Source organism: Heterodontus francisci, chromosome 2 (genome assembly GCF_036365525.1).
Source record: "Heterodontus francisci isolate sHetFra1 chromosome 2, sHetFra1.hap1, whole genome shotgun sequence".
Classification (NCBI taxonomy): Eukaryota; Metazoa; Chordata; class Chondrichthyes; order Heterodontiformes; family Heterodontidae; genus Heterodontus; species Heterodontus francisci.
In genome coordinates this window covers 191,048,386-191,065,513 of record NC_090372.1, presented here as the reverse complement: position 1 = coordinate 191,065,513, position 17,128 = coordinate 191,048,386, and the positions used below count along the sequence as shown (strand labels likewise).

Genomic DNA, 17,128 nt, shown 5'->3' with positions numbered 1-17,128 from the left:
TAAATCCTTGAAGCACTCTAGAATCTAACCATCTCCCCTTGATGTTCAATGGCATTACCATCGCTGAATCCCCCACTATCAACATCTGGGGTGTCATGACTGACCAGAAACTGAACTGGACCAGCCACAGAAATACTGTGGCTACAAGAGCAGGTCAGAGGCTGGGAATTCTGCAGTGAGTACCTCATCTGTCTCCCCAGTGCCTGTCCACCATCAACAAGGCACAAGTCAGGAGTGTGATGGAATACTCTCCACTTGCCTGGATGAGTGCAGCTCCAACAACACTCAAGAAGCTCGACACTAGCCAGGACAAAGCAGCCCGCTTGATTGTTACTCCATCCACCATCTTCAGCATTCCCTCCACCACCGGTGCACAGTGGCAGCAGTGTGTCCTCTATACAAGATGCACTGCACCAACTTACCAAGGCTCCTTTGAAAGCACCTTCCAAACCTGTGACATCTACCATCTAGAAGGACAAAGGCAGCAGATGCAGGGGAACACCACCACCTGCAAGTTCCCCTCCAAGTCACACACCATCCTGACTTGGAACTATATCACCATTCCTTCACTGTTGTTGGATCAAAATCCTGGAACTCCCTTCCTAACAGCACTGTGTATGTACACCCCAAGGACTGCAGCGGTTCAAGAAGGCAGCTCACCACCACCTTCTCAAGGGCAATTAGGGATGGGCAATAAATGCTGGCCTAGCCAGCGATGCCCACATCCCTTGAATAAAAAAAAACTTCAATGAAAAGAGAAAACATTGCCAGAAATGCTTTAGCTGCAATTGGACAGGTAAGAGTGCAGATGCTCGCTGTAATAGATTGTAAGAATTCTGAAATATGTGCTTTGCAGGCCACAGACAGCACAATCCCTATGGTGCAGATGTGCCTTGGAGGAATTGGTAGAAATTTGTCCTTCACTTCATGCTAACGTATAGTGCCAGATCCTTCTAAGCATTCACAGGTAGGTATTCAAGGGGCAGTAGGTATGATTTCAATGCACAGCCCTATCACTGCATGGACTGCAATTGTTTAAGAGGAAAGCTCACTGCCACCTTCTCAAGGGCAACTAGGAGTGACTGAGGAATGAATGCTGGCCTTGCTAGTGACGCACACATCCCAATAATTTATGAAAACAATCCTCACTAAAGGCTGCATTTTGCAGCATTTAATTGCAAGAAACCCCTAATGGACGTGTAGTGTGCGTTTGGCCTCAGTGTATTAATTTGCAAAAAGCACAGCAATCTAGGCCGAGCACGAGGGAAAGAGCATGCGCAAACATGCGGCTGCAGTTGCTGTGAATTCCACATGCTGCGCGTGCGCAGACCGGCCGGGATGGTTGGCCGACCTTTCACCTTTTCGCAGTGACAGAGCCCGGATGAGTTTGCAGGATGTCGTTTTGAAGGGAGGTGAGGAACGGAGAAATTTGCACAACCGCCGGTTAAGGGAAGGGGGTCAGGGTCTGGTGTCCATAAAGCGGCCGCCGGTTAATGGAAGCGGGTCCGGCTCCCAAAAAGGGGCCGTTGGTCGGAAACCAGCTTCAATCAACATTAAAGAGGCGGCTGCTGTGGGGAGGCTCAAAGAGCTCCATGAATTTGTCATTATCTGGGGTGGAGCTGGTACTTTGACAATTGGCATTTGTATTTTGGGCAGTCAACATTACAATAATTATAAATTTCAAGGTCTGATGCTTTTCAGACTGTTTGGATACCATTAATGTTTTTGGTTATGAGGGAGGGTCTTGTACCTGGATCATCGAATCTGCCTGTTCTGTTTGCAGGTGTTGATGGACCAGACTGTGTAGTTTCAATGTGTTCTGTTCTGGTGATTGTGCTGAATGTTAAGGTTACAGTGAGAGACAAGTTCTGCTGCACATTTGACATGTCACTCTTCAACTCTTGCCACTTCAGGTTGGTACCCTGATTCTCAGCAGAAGGGACATTTCTCTTTGCCAGCTCCTGCAATCAGCTGTGAGATGTTCCTTACTGTTGACAGCATTAAATCTTTTAATTTGCCCTCCTATATACTTTCCTGTTCACCCTGCCTTGCTCACTATGCCAGTTTGCTGCACAAAATGCTGTTTTGGTAATCTTGAATCATCCATGTAAATGACATGTCCTAATCAGCATAGCTCTTTTGATCATTATCACAATGTGGATAGTTTTGATGCCTTTAAGGATATCCCAGTTGCTAATTTGCCCTGGTCTTAAATACACAAAATGTAGTAAGATTTGCAAGGAAAGCATATGCAAGCAACACAGCAGTTGCTTTTGATTTTTCTTCTGGAATTTCTTTCCAGCTTCCAAGGGTGAATCCAACATTTTAACCCACCTTACCAAGTATGACTATTTGCATTCCACAAGCCAGTCATCTATATTCACAGCAGCAAATTATTTGTCATGTTTCACGTAGTATTTGTCTTTACTTTTATTGTTGACAATCTCTGTCCAGACAGTTTATCAAAAAGGGAAATTGACACATCATCAAATGCTGGAGAGTGGTTGCTAATTTTGTAGCCATGCCTTTTGATTGCAGTTTTATGATGCTCAGCTAATGTCTGCATTATCAATGCGCTTCATGTTTTTTTTTAAAGATCTTAATTGTGCCACCTCAGTCTTTCTGTAATAATAAAGAAATTTTAGTTTAGTTATTTATATCAATAGTACACTATTGGTTGCAGTTTTGCAGCACTAATATAAGATAAAGGAGAAAAGCTGCACGTTCCTGACAGCTTTCAGAATCTGGTGTTTCCCAGACACTAAGAAAGGATGTTGGAAGTGCAGAAAATGTGGTGCTGCTTCCTGTTGCCCCCAGGAGGGACTGGTAGATTAAAGGGAGAACTGTGTGTGGCAGTTGTTGGTCTCTGCTTGAGTGCTGCTTTCCTGTCATCCTGATATCCATATAAAACTGCCTTTAGCTACTCTTTTCTAAATTCTGTCTAATGGATCAATATCCTTTTGGAAATGTCATATGCAACATCGGATGGAGTGTTTAAACAACTTGCAAGTGAGTTTATTTTCGCTCAACGTCATTGATTTAAGTAGGGTTGATACTGTCTCCAACACTATTACACGAATTAAATAACCTCTTGTTGTAATTTAACAACTCTAACATGCAGTGCAAGGCACCTATTACAACAATTGTCACTTACTCTTGTCACTCTTATTTTCATAGATTGACCAACTCCTGTCACTCTGAGATTAATTAACCTTCATTCGTGATGTTTAATATGTTGACAGTGGCTTCTTATTTTACCACAGTGTGAGATTTAATTGAATGATGCAGTGACACACTTTTCTGACTTTCCTTGATTGTATGTGTTGGGCTATTTGTCAAGATTTGGAAATCTTGTAGTGGCCAACTGAGTGGTTGTGTGAATAGGAACTACGACCGTGTGATGTGCAGAGTTGTGCATGATACTGGGCAGGGAATTTCTCCTCGTTGGTTTGTCTACTTTACATTGCACTCGCAGCTGAACTGTCTGTCTTTTGGTACTAGGATTTTGCTCTGCCCTCCCTTTGATCTGCAGTGATGTGGAGGAGATGCTTCAATCACCATCATTTTAGGGGCTATAGGGTAAGGGCTGTATTAGCTGATTACCAATATGAGCAATGGAACATAACAATGTAGTAACAGGACTAGGCCATTGAGGCCCTTGAGCCTGTTGCACATTCAGTTAGATCGTGGCTTATGTGTATTTTAACTTTATCTACCCACCTTGGTTCCATAACCTTTAATATCCTTAACAAAAATCAATCAATCTCAGTTTTGAAATTTTCAAATGACTTAATCGCAACAGCTTTTTGGGGAGAGAGTTCGAGATTACCTCTACCCTTTGTGTGAAGAAGGTCTTCCCAACATCACCCCCAAACAGCCTAGCTTTAATTTAAGCTTATGCCCCTTGTCCTAGACTCTCCCAAAAATTTCTCTCTGACTATCCTATTGAATCCTTTAATAATCTTAAACATCTCCAATAGATTATCCCTTCAACATGGATCATGGAATTGCTTTCTTTTGTTTGTCGGACAGGGAGCAATGCTGAGACCAGTAACATAGCAGCTGAATGGGATAGAGTACTGAGGCAGCAATTCAGGGTATTAAATTGAGTAGCTTAAGCCTAGATTTTCTCTTGAGATCTTCAAAGAAGGGGAAAGCTTCTCAGGACATGCTCTTGAAATTGTATTCAGTATGGTGCAGAAGAAAGTACTAACGGTACCTTTTTAAAAAATATTCTTTCACGGGTTATGGGCGTCGCTGGCTGGCCAGCATTTATTGCCCATCCCGAACTGCCCTTGAGAAGATAGTGGTGAGCCTTCCAATCAAATGAGATTTGTGGTACCCAACCTTCTGATGTCTCTGTGCTCCTCCAATTCTGGCTTCTTGTGCATCTCTGATTTTCATGATCCACCATTGGCAGCCATGAAACCAACTTTAAAAAGTTTCATTTAATGCAAACTTACACATCCATGAAGAGGGATGTAGAATTTTCAAAAGGTTCAAGGGCAAATCTTCACCGAGCAACAACAACTTGCATTTAATGTAGGAAAATGTTCCAAGGTGCTTCACAGGAGCGTTGTCAAACAAAATTTGACACTAAGCCACATAAGTCGATAAAAGGGAAGGTGACCAGAAGCTTGGTCAAAGTAATTGGTTGTAAGGAGAAGTCTTAAAGGAGGAGTGAGTGGGGGAGAGATATAGGGAGGGAGGGAATTCGAGGGCTTAGGGTATGGGCCGTGGAAGCCACGGCTGCCAATGGTGGAGCAATAAATTGGGGATGTGCAAGAAGCCAGAATTGGAGGAGCACAGAGAAATCAGAAGGTTGGGTGCCACAAATCTCATTTGTTGGAAGATATCGTTAGCACTTTCTTCTACCATACTCAATACAAATTTCAAGAGCATGTCCTGTAAAGCTTTACCCTTCTTTGAAGATCTCATGAGAGAAAATCTAGACTCTGGTGATTGATTTAATATTCTGAAATAAATACTTTTGAACAATGGCTGTTGCTATGAATGCTTAAGCTGTAGTGTTCTTAGTCAAAGCAAATTGCTGAAGGTAATCCTCTTAACAGAGTTTGGGTCATGAGCTGCAAGTTATTGCAATATCTATTCTGATTTCAGAATAATGAATTGCATTCATTTTCAACGTTGGCTTGGGTGGATTAGTATGTTTTTGTGTCTGTTTCATTCATGTTGTGACTTGCTGTGATTTAATAAACAAAGATTGGTATAAACTTATTCTCAATGTGATATTTATACCGGACATATCTTGCAAAAGCAGTGGGAGTATGTTGTTGCTGGCCATTAATATCACTATAATATGCTTCATTATTTGACGTCTGATTATTCTTGAGAACCAGCCTCTTGAAAATTTCTTTCGAAGGAATCAAAATCACAAAAATAAGGAAGTAAAAGCCAGTTTAAATCAGCCATGATCTTATTGAATGGCAGAGCAGGCTCGAAGGGCCGAGTGGTCGTCTCCTGTTCCTTGTTCGTATGATTACCCTCACTAAACTTGAGGTTATCCAAAATTCTGCTGCCTGTACCCTAACTTGCTGTTCACTCATCACCCCTGTGCTCGCTGATCGACATTGGCTCTCTGTTAAGCAACGCCTTGATTTTTAAAATTCTCATCATTTTCAAATCCTTCCATGGCCTCGCCCCTCCCTACCTCTCTAATCTCCTCCAGCCCCATACCCCTTTGAGATATCTGCTCTTCTCCAATTCTGGTTTCTTGGGCATCCCTGATTTCCATCACTCCACCATTGGCAACTGTACCTTCAGCTGCCAGGGTCTTAAGCTCTGGAATTTCCTCCCTAATCTCCATCTGTCTACTTCTCTTTCCTCCTTTTAAGACATTCCTAAAAACCTACTTCTTTTACCAAGCCATTGGTCATCTGTCCTAATATCATCTTATGTGGCTTGGTGTCATAGTTTGCTTTATAATGCTCATATGAAGCACCTTGGAACGCTTTATTATGTACCTTACCCGTTAGGAGTAATGTGATATATGGATTTCAATGCCAGTGTGATGCTAGGTATATAGGCCGTACGTCTCAAAGACTGGCGGATCGTATCAAACAACATGTCTCTTCTGCTGTTTGCAATGGGCAAGGTACGGGCCGTATCCAGCCAGCCCGTGCTTGTAAAACTCAAAACACAGTGTCCAACATTAGATGTGATTCCGCGATTGGACAACATTTTCTAAATGATCCACAGTGTGCTAAGAATTACGCTGACAACCAATTGAAGATTGTCAGTGGGTTCACAGTGTGGCGCATGTGCGAAAACTGGAAGCTACGTATATTAATACACAGGGCCCTGTTCTTTGCAGACGGAAAGAATATGTACAAACGTTGTGCCCGTTTCAGCTGAAGAAAAAAAGTGACGGCCATTCGCTGGTTCAGTCCTCAGGGCAATGCCTTGACCAATCAGAGTCAAACTGCCTGATTTAAATTTTAAACAAAGCTTGGCAGTTAACTGTCAGTCAATGTAAACTGGTGCATTTGCCATGTCAACGCCTCTACCAATCAAGAGTTCACATGCCAACCAATCAGCACTCTCTTCTCGTGCAGTATAAGTTGTTGTTTTCCTTTACTTTGGTTATTCTTGCGATTGTCCTGATGAGTACAAGATGAAAAGCTTCGACAACATGTCTCTATTTTCAGCAATACTCAAGTTTACTACTAAACGACTAATGTAGATATGTTCAAATGCACGGAGCAACTCTGTAGTGATCATGGTAGGAGTTTGGGAATGTATATGAACATATTTCAGGGTGAAATAGTGCATATGTATCTGGGGGATTTCACATGATTCAGTACAACATCTGTATTTCTGTGTTTTATCTGTGGTTACTTGTTACCTTCAGGTAATTAAAAATGTCATTACATCCACACCAAATGCAATTTGTAAATATTCTGCTTTGAAAGAGCGGGCTCAGTAAGCTGTGGTGTTTGTCTTTGCATGCCGTGTGCTCTGTATATTAGGGCTGATTACTCTAGGATCTGTTTGCATTGCATTTATAGGGATATTCGAAATCTCAGGATTTTTTGCATCTGCAGGATTATTAGCAATTTGGGGATTTTGATGATGCATATTGTGCCAAGCGTTTTATCAGCTTAAATGCTTGTAATAGTTTATAACTCCCCGTTGGCACACTTGGAACATATGTATCCTGTGTACACATTCCAGCAATCAGCACCCAGTCAGAGTATGCTTTCTAGCTTATTTTTAAAAATTCTTTCATGGGATCTGGGCGTTGCTGGCAAGGCCAGCATTTGTTGCTCATCCCTAATTTCCCTTGAGAAGGTGGTGATGAGCTGACGCCTTGAACCCCTGCAGTCTATTTGGTGTAGGTAAATCCATGGTGTTGTTAGGAAGGGAGTTCCAGGTTTCTGACCCAGCAACAGTGAAGAAACAGTGATATAGTTCAAAGTCAGGATGGTGTGTAGCTTGGAAAGGAACTTGCAGATGGTGCTGTATTCATGCATCTGCTGCCCTTGTCCTTCTAGGTGGCAGAGGTCGTGGGTTTGGAAGCTGCTGTCAAAGAAGTCTTGGTGAATTGCTGCAGTGCATCTTGTAAATGGCACACGCTGCTGCCACTGTGCACAGGTGGTGAAGGGAGTGAATATTGAAGGTGGTGGATTGGGTGCCAATCAAGCGGGCTGCTTTGTCCTGGATGATGTGAAGCTTCTAGAGTATTGTTGGAGCTGCACTCATCCAGGCAAGTGGGGAGTATTCCATCACACTCCTGACTTGTGCCTTGTAGATGGTGGACAGGCATTGGGGAGACAGAAGGTGAGTTACTCGCTGCAGAATTCCCAGCCTCTGACCTGTTCTTGTAGCCACAGTATTTATGTGGCTGGCCCAGTTCAATTTCTAGTCAGTGGTGACCCCCCAGGATGTGGATGGTGGGGGTTCAGTGATGGTAATGCCATTGATTGTCAAAGGGAGATGGTTAGATTTTCTCTTGTTTGAGATGGTCATTGTCTGGCACATGTGTGGCGCAAATGTTACTTGCCACTTATCAGCCCAAGCCTGGATGCTTTCCAGGTCTTCACAAAGGAGGATACAAATATCATACCAGAAATGTTGGGGAACACAGGGTTTAGTGAGAGAGAGGAACTAAAGGAAATCAGTATTAGTAGAGAAATGGTGTTGGAGAAATTGATGGGATTGAAGACTGATAAATCCCCAGGGCCTGATGGTCTACATCCCAGAGTACTTAAGGAAGTGGCCCTAGAAATAGTGGATGCATTGGTGGTCATCTTCCAAGATTTTATAGACTCTGGAACCGTTCCTACAGATTGGAGGGTAGCTAATGTAACCCCACTATTTAAAAAGGGAGGTAGAGAGAAAATCGGGACTTATAGACCAGTCAGCCCGACGTCGGTAGTGGGGAAAATTCTAGAGTCCATTATCAAAGATTTTATAGCAGAGCACTTGGAGAACAGTGGTAGAATCGGACAGAGTCAGCATGGATTTACGAAAGGGCAATCATGCTTGACAAATCTACTAGAATTCTTCGAGGATGTAACTAGTAGAGTTGATGAGGGGAGACAGTGGATGTGGTTTATTTGGATTTTCAGAAGGCTTTCGAAAAAGTCCCACATAAGTGATTAATGTGTAAAATTAAAGCGTACGGAATTGGGGGTAGTGTATTGCAATGGATAGAAAATTGGTTGGCAGACAGGAAACAAAGAGTAGGAATAAACGGGTCTTTTTCTGAATGGCAGGCAGTGACTAGTGGGGTACCGCAGGAATCGGTGCTAGGACCCCAGCTATTCACAATATATATTAATGATTTAGATGAGGGAACTAAATGTAATATCTCCAGATTTGCATTTGACACAAAACTGGGTGGGAGGGTGAGTTGTGAGGAGGTTGCAGAGAGGCTTCAGGGTGATTTGGACAGGTTGAGTGAGTGGGCTAATGCATGGCAGATGCAGTATAATGTGGATAAATGTGAGGTTATCCAGTTTGGTAGCAAAAACAGGAATTATTATTAATTCAGATTATTATCTGAATGGCTATAAACTGAGAGAGGGGAATATGCATCGAGACCTGGGTGTTCCCGTACACCAGTCGCTGAAGGTAAGCATGCAGGTGCAACAGGCAGTAAAAAAGGCATATGGTATGTTGGTCTTCATAGTGAGAGGATTCGAGTACAGGAGCAGGGATATCTTGCTGCAATTGTACAGGGCCTTGGTGAGGCCACACGTGGAATATTGTGTGCAGTTTTGGTCTCCTTATCTGAGGAAGGATGTTTTTGCTATAGAGGGAGTGCAGCGAAGGTTTACCAGACTGATTCCTGGGACGGTGGGACTGACATATGAGGAGAGATTGAGTTGGTTAGGATTATATTCGCTGGAGTTCAGAAGAGTGAGGGGGGATCTCATAGAAACCTATAAAATTGTAACAGGACTTGACAGGGTAGCTGCAGGAAGGATGTTCCTGATGGTGGGGAGTCCAGAACCAAGGGTCATAGTCTAAGGATACGGGGTAAACCTTTCAGAACTGAGATGAGGAGAAATTTCTTCACCCAGAGAGTGGTGAGCCTGTGGAATTCACTACCACAGAAAGCAGTTGAGGCCAAAACATTGTATGTTTTCAAGAAGGGGTTAGATATAGCTCTTGGGGCGAAAGGGGTCAAAGGGTATCGGGCAAAAGTAGGAACAGGTTACTGAGTTGGATGATCAGCCATGATCATAATGATTGGCGGAGCAGGCTCGAAGGGATGAATGGCCTACTCCTATTTTCTATCTTTCTATGTCTTGCTGCATATGGACATGGGCTGCTTCAGTGTCTGAGGAGTCGCAAATGGTGCTGAACTTTGTGCTATCATCCGTGAACATCCCCCTTTCTGACCTTATGGAAGGAGTTGTTTAAATTGCTTGGAATTGGATGTGTCACAAACCATTTTGGTGTGTGTTTGTACAGCTATTAAGGAAATCTAGATGATACAGATTGTGATGAAATTATTGGATAAATGTTTGTCATCTCTTTTTGTTGATATGCAATTAATTTTTTTTATTTGCTGTTCCTAAGCTAGTACATTACGTCAGTTAGTTAATTTTATATGTATGTTGTTACATAGTAAATTCCCTCTATTTTTGAGTTTACCAGCCCCCAGTGAAGGAGTTGAATCCACAGTCTTGACATGAGCACATAACCTAGATCGGCATTTCAGTGCAGTCCTGATGACGTGCTGCAATGTTGGAGTTGCCATCTGTTGGAGAGACATTAAGCCAACTCCCTGTTGACCTGGGTGAGCGTGAATGATCCTATTTAAATTTTTTTTGAAGAAGAGCAAGAATTTTCTGCAGTGTTCTGGCCAGCATTTGTGTCTCAGTCAAGACCACTAAAAAAACATTAACACATTCATCTTATTGCCTTTTGTGGCACCTTTTTGTTTGCAACTCGGCTGTTTGCCTACATAGTAGTGATGGCACTGCATAAAGTAATTCAGTGCTGTGCAGCACTTTGAGATGTCTTGTTAAATGTTGTGATTGAGCGAGGGATGTTTAGAGTGAATGGGCTGAACGGTCTCCTTTTGTGTTGTATCATTTTATGATTCTATGCGTGTGGTTAGTATTAGTGAAATAATGCATATGTGATGAATACTAAGTTCTTAAAAAACACTTTGTAGGAGACCAGGTGAAGCGATCACCAGGAAGTGATGCCTATTGAAAGTGGAAGCAGTGCAGCTGCTCGGCAGGTGAAATCGAAACGTAAACCTCACGCCATCTCTATTAGAAGGACAAACAGCTCTGAGCAGGAACGTGTCTCATCACAGCGCGAAATGTTGGAAGGACAGGTATTGTAAATTAATATCGATTATTGGTAACTTGGAGATTGTGATGATATCAGTGCTACTAATTGACCAATTTTAAATTCAGTGGTTATTGTATTGATTCTGAGATTAGAAATTTACTTTTTAAAACAAAAACTAAAATTAGTTTAGTTCCAAAAGGCAGAATTAGATACTGGCCAGACTTGATTCTTGCCTGCACGTTCTGGTAATACACAGCAGATCCATCGCTATCTGAAGAGACGAAGAAACAGGTTAAGATTTTGTGTTGCAACCCTTCACCCTAACCTGGAACATTAACTTGTTTTTCCTCTTTTTTTTTATTATTGTTACGACCAGGTAAGAAAGGGGTTTAGGGGTTCCCTATCAGCCTTTTCCTGGTTTGACCATAACAGGGTTTAATTTTTAAAAACAGTGTTCTTAAGCTCCCACTCAGTGAATCCTTGTTCACTGTTCTCCAATTGTAAGGCAAAGAAATCAACCAGACAGGTTTTCTTAGATTTAAACAAGAAAGGTGTAAGTTTATTAACTGTAAAACTCTTAATTCGATTAAAACTACTAAAAATATGCGACACGGCCACGCTAGCATGCACACACGATAAACACACACGTAGATAGAGACAGAAAAGGAATAAGAATAAAGGAGAAAAGTTTGAAGCAATAGCTGGGGTTCATTTACTGCCCTTTAAGTTCAATGTAGAGTCTTTGATTGCACTTAAATCTTGCCGTTTCGTTGGGGCCCAGTGCATGCTTTCAGACTTGTTTTGATGTAGGAGTCTTCTCTCTTGAGGTTTAAGTGGTTTCAGTGAAGTTGGAAATTCCTGAGAGAGAGGGGGCCAGGGAGAGACTTCAAAGTAGTCTCTGTCTTCAAACAGTCCTGTGAAAACAATTCAAAAACCCTGGGCCAGCAGGTTAATCATGCGACTAGTTTTTAAACAAACTCTCCTGCGTTTTTGTGGATTCCTTTCATCTTAGCAGACACCCGCGGTGGGAAATGGAATGTGGGCATGTTCCACATTCAGTGTCTGGTGATCAAAATCCATTTGGGTTAATTGGATCAGGGAGCAGTTCCATTGTCTTTTCCAAGGCAAATTTTTCAGCCACTGCTGATCTCTTTAAACAATTCATCTCTTCAGCCCAGCTAGAGTTTAAAATTAATGTTTCATATGACAAAATTAATATGCCTCATTCGTGGCAGATGGGGTCTTCATGACACTTATCCTGAAACTGCTGTATATTCCCAGTGTTTTCTATTTTAATTCCTAACATTTTGTTGGAGATGGATTTTAAATAAACCAGTGTATAGAAACTTAATGGAGTGTCCTTGCAGCAGATTTTCAGCGTAAAGCTGTATTTAAGGTCAAAAGCCTTAAACATTGTGTTCTTGCTGTAGTGTGCATTTGCTGTTAAATGTTGATTGGGTTATGTGCATCCTTCTTAAACTGCTGATGTATTGAAGAAAAAGCTGCAGGAGTACAAAATATATATCAGTTTCGTGGTGATAAATATATTTTCAATAAATGAATGGAAGAAGTACCCTTTATCATACTAATCTGCAAACAATCTACTGTCTGCATAGACAAAATATAACTATGAGAAACAATATTATTATCTTCATCAAATTATGTCTAAATTAAATGCATTGTATCAATATTTAATGAATTTGACACAACATGTTTAATTTGTAAGCATGCCCAAAAATATACCTTCAATGTTAAATGTTTGGGACAGGCTTAATTAAGCCTTTTATTTTAACTAAGCTTGATAATGTTTCATAGTGTTTTAGAAATGGGGAATAAGTCAATTAATCAGTTAATAGGTTTCATGTACTGGTGTAAAATTCTGCTAAGTATAGATTTAATGTGGACTTTCTCAGTAAATTATATATTTTTTGGTAAGGAAACTTGCAATTGCACAAATTAAGACACAAGAGTCATACACAAATGATTGTTCCCTATTTACAAGGCTAGAATTTAGTTTATTGTTTGATGGTTGAACATGGTTGTGCCAGGCATCTTATACACGAGTCATTGTGGTGATTGGTTCTGTAGTTCGTTCTGGGAAAGTGTGCACATCTTCTGCAAGCCTCCTGTCAATTCTAGATTTTCAGCAACGCTCACTTCTCTCCTGCTCCTAGTTTTCTGTTCTCATTTCTCTTGCTTCTCATCTTCCACTGCCTATCTGTGTACAGTGGTGGCAGCATGCAGAATAGTCAGTGTGCATGAAAGTCAAACTTCCTGCTTTTTGGTGATTGATGAGTTATCCTTTGCGTAGGTCACAACTTTACTCTTTAAAGGGGTATCTGTGTGTGGGTCACCTTGTATGTTGTGCCGATGTGCCAGAATTATCATTATTAATGATGAGAACAGAGGTAGAGCTTGTTGAATTGTACACTTAAATTAGAGATGATTTTAACTGGGAAAACACTGAGCAATTAATGGCAGTAAATTGTATCAGTGAGAATTTGTAAGAAATGTTATATATGAAATAGTATCTTTCCGTTCTCAATATTAATAATTTTTGCAGTTCAATATGTACATGTATGTTATTTGAGAAGTGGTTAAGATCTGGGTGTGAGTTCAGCCTAATTGAGGAATTTCGATATTTTTAAACTAGTTTTATATATCACAGCCCATTGATGGAATTTTAACCTTTCATTCCCTCCCAAGCTTTTGTTTACATTTTTTTGTAAATATAAAAATATTGCCATTCGTTTTCTTGCTATTTGTAGGGAGCGATGATGTCGGCTGTCTGTGAGGAAGTCTATGTGCAGTCAGTGGAGGTTGGTGTAAATGTACTGACGGGGGCTAGAGAGCTGTGGTGGTGTGCACGTGCTAATTTTCTTTTAATTCCACAAAATGAACGGCAGATGCTCATGAAGATCACAATATACAAACATTGTTTCTGATGTTTAGTAACCTAGTTTTTGATGAGCATATGTATTTTTAGTTGCTGATTCTGGGTGTGGGAAGAAGGCAAGAAGACGGGTGGCAGGGGTGAAGTATTAACTTTGCTTGGTTACGGTAATGTACAATGGTTTTGAATTGTTATTTTTGAAGTTGCTTTTTATCTGATCTGTTCATTGGGTAATATAGTAGTTGATTCATATAGATTTATTTCACAATTATGGGAATATAGACTGTTTTGCTTGTTGTACCAGTACAATACAAAAAGGCCATGTTACCACTGATCAAAATCTAGACCTGCATTTGTTACTATGCAATTATTCTGTCAGGGATCATTAAGCGATTACGCTGCACAGCAATAACGGACTCATTTGCATGACCATCTGCACTAAATCAGTAATACTTTTTTTTTTGCTGCACAAAATGGGCTGCCCTGCTGCTGTTTCTCAATCAGCAGCATCTCTGTTTGCTACTGTCACACCATACATGTATTTGTTTTCTTGCGATGATGTTGGCTGTCTGTGAGGAAGTCTATGTGCAGTTCGTGGAGGTTGGTGTAAATGTACTGAATGTGGCTAGAGAGCCTTAACCTGGGGTTGAAGTTTTTTTCCTCAACTCAAAATGGTACGCTGATTAGTCGCCTGACTCCACCCCACCTCAGCTCATCTGTTGAAACCCTCATTCTTGCCTTTGCTACCTCTAGACTTCGCTATTTCAATGCACTCCTGGCCATCCTCTCACATTCTACGCTCTGTAAATTTGCAGTTATTCAAAACTCTGCTGTCTGTATCCTAACGTGCACCAAGTCTCATTTTCCCCATTGTCCTTGTGCTCGCTGACCTGCATTGGCTCCAGGTGAAGCAATACCTCGATTTTTAAAATTCTCATCCCTGTTTTCAAGTCCATGGCCTGACCTTCCCTATCTCTGTAATCTCCGTCAGCTCTATAACCCTCCGAGATATCTATGCTCCTCTAATTCTGGCTAATGAGCATCCCCAATATTAATTGCTCCACCACTGGCAGCCATGCCTTCACCTGCCTTAGCCCTGAGTTCTGGAATTCCTTCCCATCTCCACAGCTCTACCTTTTTTTTTAAAGATTCTCCTTAAAACCTACCTCTTTGACCAAGGTTTTTGGTCATTTGCTCTAATATTGCCTTATGTGGCTCATTCTCAAATTTTGCACACTGCAAGGCTCTTTAAAAAGGGGGTATTGAGTATCAATCGCACGCAACAAACATTGGATACAATTTCCACTTTATGTGGAAACACCTTTATTAACTCATCAAACAATATTATATACTTACAACACCAGTCGCTTAGTAGACCCGCGAACAGAAGCTCGTTCCCGGGTGGTCATATCCGCTGAACAAATTCTTCCGCACGATTTCCTGTTACTGACCACGACACACGTCCTGGCTACAGCAACAATGTCCTTGTGAGCTGTGGCTTTATATCCCTTTCTGACCCTGGTCCTCGACATATAAGTTAATGTCTCGAATTGGGTCATCTGATTGGGTTTCAGTGCCTTATCAATCCCACCCTGGCTATGCAGGACCATCTGCATGTGATCATATCCTGCTCTCAGCAGGTGGGGGGAGGGCGGGTTTTAGGTGTATACCAGCCATGGATGTAATATCTGTATCATGATGAGGCAAGAAGGAAACCATTCACATATATTTCAAGAGGCCATTGTCCACGAGAGTGGTAGACATTCTGTCTGACATTGTAACGGCCCGCGCTACCACATCAGTGGCATGTCCTGACTTGTCTGTCTGTATGTGTATATGTGGGGGTCCAAGTTCAGTTACACTGTTTTTTATTTTTAAAAAGTCCATTATAAACCCCAGCGATGATGTCTTCAGTCATGAGGGAAGCGGTGGCATAGTGGTATTATCACTGGACTAGTAACCCAGAGATCCAGGGTATTGATCTGGGGACATGGGTTCGAATCCCACCACAGCAGAAGGTGGAATTTGAATTTAATTAATAAATCTGGAATTCAAAGCTAGTCTAATGATGGCCATGAAACCTTTGTCGATTGTTGTAAAAACCCATCTCGTTCTCTGATGTCCTTTAGGGAAGGAAATGTGCTGTCCTTACCTGGTTTGGCCTACATGTGACTCCAGACCCACAGCAATGTGGTTAACTCTTACATGCCCTCTGAAATGGCCTAGCAAGCCACTCAGTTGTACCTAACCACAACGAAGTTAATAAAAAGGAATGAAACCGGACGGACCACCCGGCATCGACCTAGGTACCGGAAACGACAACGGCAAACCCAGCCCTGTCGACCCTGCAAAGTCCTCCTCACGAACATCTGGGGGGGATTGTGCCAAAGTTGGGAGAGCAGCTGTCCCACAGACTAGTCAAGCAGCAGCCTGACATAGTCATACTCACGGAATCATACCTTACAGACAATGTCCCAGACACTGCCATCACCATCCCTGGGTATGTCTTGTCCCACCGGCAGGACAGACCCAGCAGAGGTGGCGGGACAGTGTTCTACAGTAGGAAGGGAGTTGCCCTGGGAGTCCTCAACATCGACTCCGGGCCCCATGAAGTCTCATGGCATCAGCTCAAACATAGGCAAGGTAACCTCCTACTGATTACCACCTACCGCTCTCCCAAAGCTGATGAGTCAGTACTCCTCCATGTTGAACACCACTTGGAGGAAGCACTGAGGGTGGCAAGGGCACAAAATGTACTCTGGGTGGGGGACTTCAATGTCCATCACCAAGAGTGGCTCGGTAGCACCACTACTGACCGAGCTGGCCGAGTCCTAAAGGACATAGCTGCTAGACTGGGTCTGCGGCAGCTGGTGTGGGAACCAACGCGAGGGAAAAACATACTTGACCTTGTCCTCACCAATCTGCCTGCTGCAGATGCATCTGTCCATGACTGTATTGGTAAGAGTGACCGCCGCACAGTCCTTGTGGAGACGATGTCCCGCCTTCACATTGAGGATACTGTCCATTGTGTTGTGTGGCACTATCACCGTGCTAAATGGGATAGATTTTGAACAGATCTAGCAATGCAAAACTGGACATCCATGAGGTGCTGTGGGCCTTCAGCAGAAGCAGAATTGTTCTCGACCACAATCTGTAACCTGATGCTCTGGCATATCCCCCACTCTACCATTCCCATCAAGCCAGGAGACCAACCCTGGTTCAATGAAGAGTGCAGGAGAGCATGCCAGGAGCAGCACCAGGCATACCTCAAAATGAGTTGTCAACCTGGTGAAGCTACAACCCAGGACTACTTGCATGCCAAACTGCATAAGCAGCATGCAATAGACAGAGCTAAGCGATCCCATAACCAACGGATCAGATCTCAGCTCTGCAGTCCTGTCACATCCAGCTGTGAATGGTGGCGGACAATTAAACAACTAACTGGAGGAGCTGGCTCCA

General features: G+C 42.4%; 1 protein-coding gene across 1 annotated transcript in view; it reads left to right on the top strand.

The window, feature by feature from the left end:
* Window positions 1-1,334: 1,334 nt before the first annotated feature.
* The window catches only part of wdr37 (WD repeat domain 37), a 152,768-nt gene continuing 136,974 nt past the window's right edge, over window positions 1,335-17,128 (top strand). Inside the window, 2 exon segments of the mRNA XM_068014911.1 lie at window positions 1,335-1,412; window positions 10,652-10,819. Coding sequence (XP_067871012.1) covers window positions 10,682-10,819 — 138 coding nt within the window. The 5' untranslated portion in view covers window positions 1,335-1,412; window positions 10,652-10,681.